General features: G+C 46.8%; 1 protein-coding gene across 6 annotated transcripts in view; it reads right to left on the bottom strand.

The window, feature by feature from the left end:
- Nucleotides 1–3,606, bottom strand: part of LOC310809806 (myosin-10-like) — a gene marked incomplete at its 5' end in the record, with an annotated part of 59,512 nt that extends 55,906 nt beyond the window's left edge. For all 6 annotated transcript variants that reach the window (XM_083677287.1, XM_083677286.1, XM_083677288.1 and 3 more), the window contains one exon: nucleotides 3,262–3,606. In XM_083677287.1, the coding sequence (XP_083533413.1) occupies nucleotides 3,262–3,606 (345 nt within the window). The remainder of the gene's footprint in view (nucleotides 1–3,261) is intronic.
- Nucleotides 3,607–5,637: the final 2,031 nt, after the last annotated feature.

The raw sequence follows: 5,637 nt of genomic DNA, 5'->3' as shown, positions 1-5,637 counted from the left end.
CATGGAGGCAGCCAGGCACCAACCCCTCCTCAGGGAGAGAGGTAATACACCGTTTATTCACAAAGAGAGAGAGTGAAAGCTTGTTCTAATCTTCTTACACAAAAATAAGATACCTGCTGAACAATGACAATGAACAGACAGCCCATCAGTGTGGGTGTTCTATTAGTAATGCCACCTAGTCAGCCAAGCAGACCACTGCGACACCACAAGAATATAAAGCAACTCTAAGCAACTGCAATGCATTTATTAATGTTATAATAATCTGACATCTGAACAAAGTACTTTGGAGACCGCAGAACGGGACAGACCAACAGAAGAAAAAAGTGAAACTGTAAAAGATTCATAAATGAAAGAGTGAGAGTGTGGGAAAGACCACAGGACAGACAGACAAACAGACAGACAGACAGACAGACAGACAGACAGACAGTCAGACAGACAGACAGACAGACAGACAGACAGGCAGTCAGACAGACAGACAGACAGACAGACAGACAGACAGGCAGACAGACAGGCAGTCAGACAGACAGACAGACAGACAGACAGACAGGCAGTCAGACAGACAGACAGACAGACAGACAGACAGACAGACAGACAGACAGACACGCAGCAGCAGCGCTGAAGTGGGCGGCTGGAGACAGACGGACGCTTTTTCTCATGAAAGAATGCTGAGGCTTTCTGACAGCTGGGGCTTATCTGCTGACACAAAGGCCTGCTTGTAGCCTAGCGCTGGTGTAATGTAGCATAGCTTAGCGCTCTGGTTAGCCTGTGTGACTGGGCGCCAAGCTGAGCCGAGCCCAACTGACATCACCGTCAGATGGGCAGGCAGCCATGGGGTTGGTGAGGGTTAGGCTAGGCTAGGCTACACATGGGCTAGCACGCCACAGCCAGCCACACTGGGGCCTCTCCTAGAGGGACTGACTGAATAGGGTTAGGGTTAGTAGTAGAAGTAGCAGTAGAGTTAACCAGTAGCAGTAAAGTTAGCCAGGGAGGCTCCCCCTCCACACGCCAAGCCCAGCTAAGAGACACATAGCCTGGGGCAGAGCAGAGCTCGTCTGGGGCAGACCCTAACCATAGGGGGTCACCTCCTCCTGGAGTTAGGGGCACTACCCCATTGACACACACAAACACAAACACATGTTTTTAATTTCTTACAAGAGGGGGGAAATGAGCTCCAAAGCTCATTTTAAACCATGGAAACAGAAGCGGATCAACGCCAAACGTGTAAAATGACACCCTATGGAGTTGCAGTAGGGGAGAAGGTATTTAGCAAGCCATGGGAGAGTGGATGGAGTTGGGCCTCCTTAAGACTAGTAAGAACAACAACTGAGTCACATCCATAAGCCAAGTACTATTGTGGATAATATTGTGGTCAGATCTGAACTTAAAATACATACGTTCTCTGACTGAAAACATTTGCGTCAGTTAAGATAACGAACGTGACCTTGACCTCAGACTCACAGTCACAGACAAATCCCCTCTAACCAAAACTCTTCCTTTCATCTTGGGGGAGTAGCCTCCAGTTGTAGCCTGTGTAATAATTAATTTGTCAGCCTTGTGTAAAGACAATAAATCAAAAGTACCACACAATTCCCTCAACAGCCCTTGCTGTGTGTCTCAGGTGAGAACCAACCCATATTCTATTCCTGGTATGCGTGTCACTAAATGGGTCAAGATCATAGCGACGCACTGTATATAGGACAGCATCATCAAACAGCCCTATCCATCTGCACTGAGACATAGCTTCAGAAGATTCAACATTGAGTGAAAGAGACAAAGTTAAACCTGTGCAAATCCCAATACGTAATTTTAAAGTAGAAAGCAAGATTAGGAAACAAGTTAGGATCTAGACTGTGAGTTGTTACAACTCAAGCTCCAAAGCTCATTTTGAACCATGGAAACAGAGCAGCTGAACGTGCAATGTAATGACACCCGATGGAGTGAGTTGTGACTGGGACAGACTGCAAAGACACTGGCGTCACAGCAGCATAGGGTAGCTCTGAAAGCTCCTCACAACTCCACACATCGTCTAGTCTATCATGTTATATATGGAGACGAGGAAGTGGAGGTGATGTTTCTCCAGACAGTCCATGTATGAGACAGGAGAGAGGCTACAGGAGTGAAGTTCCTGTGGTGGTGAACCAGACCAAATGTAGCCAGTCTGGGCCACAGAGCAACAGCAGACCCCAGCAGCAGTGCAGGAGGTGGGCCTCTCACAGTCTGCCACCCAGCCCTGGGGCTCCCCAGTCACACATACACACACACACACACACACACACACACACACACACACACACACACACACACACACACACACACACTCACTCACACACACACACACACACACACACTCTCTCTCTCTCTCTCACACACACACACACACACACACACACACACACACACACACAGGGGACAAATGTGTTTGCTTTAACACCCAGGGACCTCCATAGAGATGAGAGAACCCCTTAGCCAGCCCAGGGATCAAACAGGGCAAAGAGGAGGAATGGAAGCAATACAAACAAACTGGGCCAACTGTGTTTATGGAAGAAATCTCACTGACTGAGGTGAGAGGGAAAAAGGGGGAGAAGGAGTAGAAAGGGGGAGAAGGGGGAAGGGGGAGAAGGGGGAAAGGTAAGATAGAGAGAGAGAGAGAGAGAGAGAGAGAGAGAGAGAGAGAGAACGAGAGAGAGAGTGAGAGAATGAAAGAGAGAGAGAGAATGAAAGAGAGAGAGAGAGAGAGAGAGAGAGAGAGAATGAAAGAGAGAGAGAGAGAGAGAGAGAGAGAATGAAAGAGAGAGAGAGAGAGAGAGAGAGAGAATGAAAGAGAGAGAGAGAACTTGGTGTGGTAGGGATGGTCTGGTCATGGTTAAAGGAGTGTGATCAATCTGTGTGTGTGTGTGTTCTTAATTTACTGCTCTGGGAATACTTCATACCGCTGTGACTCTGATATGATGTGTGCAGACAGACATGGAGGAGATTGAAAAGGTAACATTTCAAAAACGTTTGCTTTTCCTCTCCATCAGAGGCTCTGTGTGTGAGGAATGTGTGTGTGTGTGTGTGTGTGTGTGTGTGTGTGTGTGTGTGTGTGTGTGTGTGTGTGTGTGTGTGTGTGTGTGTGTGTGTGTGTGTGTGTGTGTCTGGGGGGGTGGGGGTGGAGAGGGTGCACTGGGCAGGGCAGGGAGTTAAGTTTAAATAAGCATTGGCAGGTGAAAATACAGCACTGATAACACAAAAACAACAACAACAACAACAACCAGCACTCACGTAGATGAGGCCCGAGTAGTAGCGGTCCTTTAGGTTGTGTAAGACCGAGGCCTCATTCAGGCAGGTGAGCTCGGCCATGTCCTCCACCTTGCTGAATTTGGGCGGGTTCATCTTCTGGATGTCGTCCTTGTTCACCACCGCTTTCTTGCCGTTCTCTGCCAGCTCCAACACACACTCCTCGCCACGCTCCTCCCGGATGCTGGCCGCCTCAAAGCCATGACGCTCCGAGGGGATCCAGACAAGCTTCTTGGCAGTCCAGTCGGCCTGCGTGGCCGGGTTGTAGACTACAGCGCGGTCCACAAATAGGTACCGCTCAGGGTCCTCCTGCCCACTCCGATGAGTCATCCTGGGGGTACCAGAGCAAGTGTGCCACCTGGAAGACACAGAGTAGAGAGAGAGATACTACGTTTATCCAATAACACTAGATACAGTATACAGGTGCACTGTGACTATAAGATATAGGCCTAGTTACAATACAAGTGTAACACTGTACTTTTACAGAAAATATTTAGGAACATTTTCATAACAGGTCATGCATATGAGGATGGTTCTATACACTTAATAATATAGATCCCTTACTAACCCTAACCTTAACCCTGACATTGCTTTCTTTGTTCTTTTAAACTAGTTACATCAGTGCCACCGGTATCAAAACACAGTGTTCAACTATGCCCGACCATATCATTGGTGGGCATGGTGACGCCGCTCACTGAAACAGTATCGTTGTTCAGTGCCCAACAACCTTATCAGTTCTTGACCACGACAAAAGGGGACATAGCAACATTAGTACACTTGGTAGAACTGGCTACTTTCATTTCAGTTGGCTGGTAAATAGGCTACATTTCTTATTGAGTCGCTTATTGTCCTTGTCTCGAGTATTATGTCACTTCAATCCTGATATTGCGCATGCTGCGCGGACTGGGGCATTCGTTCCTGTTGCGCGCTCGCCGCGATCGGGCGTAGCGGTGTTGTGAATGGCATGCGGGTCTAGCCCAGCTCTCAACCTCGCCACATGACGATGACAAAATACAACCATCATCAACCAGCAATGCAGGTCTCTAAACAATACACCGGTAAAACTCGCTAAGCTACCAATTTCAAGTAGGTGCTGAAATCATCCAACTGTCTGGAGTTGACTGGTTGGCAAGCCAACGCACATTTGGAGTCGCAACTAGCTATAAAGTCATCTTTCTATGCAATTTCATCCCGTGAATGTCTCTTAATAGCACCAAATAGGTGTCTTCAACATATGTTAATTCAAGTCGAATTCATAACATGTAACTAAATCATATTTATTAGCTGAACATCAAAAAGACCCCAGAGATACGAAGTTTTTTGTGACCTCCATGCAAGTCTATCCAACCGGACAGTCTTCAAGCAGCTAACGGTAATAATGAACAAGAATATATTTGTCAACATTTCTGGTGGTAACTCACCTGGTGCTGTCAGAGAAGAAACGAGGGCAACTGTTCGCACAAATAAACTGGTCTCCCTCTTGATTACACTTTATGCAACAACACACAATTGAAATTCAAGCATCTATCTCGGCTTTGGTATGCACCAAAGACACTGCCCCCCCCCTACAGTGGGGCCCCTCCTCAACCGAACAGACTTGACCGCTGTACTCCCGCCTACGATGGGTTGTGCAGACATAGAAATTCGCTAAGTAGATCTGCTCAGCAAAATTTAAAATCTCACTGTCATTGCTTTGCAAAACACATAGTTAATTGTCACGTCTTGTTATAATCTATGTATAGTCTAATAGTAATAAAGGCATTATTAACAGCCCCCGTGTACATATGTACATGTATTTATTCTGGACTGCCACATTAGCGATGCATGATCTATCAAAAGTACGTCTATGCGTTGCACACACCCACTAGATGCGGCTAAAACACAATTGGGTTCTCACGCCGCAGTCTCCAGTCCCCTCGGCTCCCATTGGCTGAAAAACAACGAACGCCCTGGACCACCAAACAAACTATTGTTAGTGTAGGGATACATTTGGTCCATCATTCCACCTGTACCTGACTCATCCTCAGACTACCCCTTGGGTGAGACATCCCCAAACATTTTCAACGATGGAATCCGTTATGAATGACCAACGCTCTGTGCAAGCAACGAGATGCATACACACTTATGTCATTACCAAGTTGTTGATGCAGAAAGTATGAATTCACACCAGTGTATGGAAATGGTAAGGCTTCATTTCCACCAAGCAAGATATAATACACCAAACAGACAAGCAACATAAAATAACAGAGTAAGAGTTTTCAAGTCCCTTGTATAGTGAAACATCCCCCTCTTGTGTCCAACACAGTAGAACTTCTCAGCACCTCTATGTTGCTGGGTCACTGTTGTTGCTGCTTACATAAC

This window comes from Argentina silus (genome assembly GCF_951799395.1).
Source record: "Argentina silus genome assembly, chromosome: 9".
Lineage (NCBI taxonomy): Eukaryota > Metazoa > Chordata > Actinopteri > Argentiniformes > Argentinidae > Argentina > Argentina silus.
Note: the sequence above shows the minus strand (reverse complement) of the source record. Positions and strands in the feature narration are given on the sequence as shown.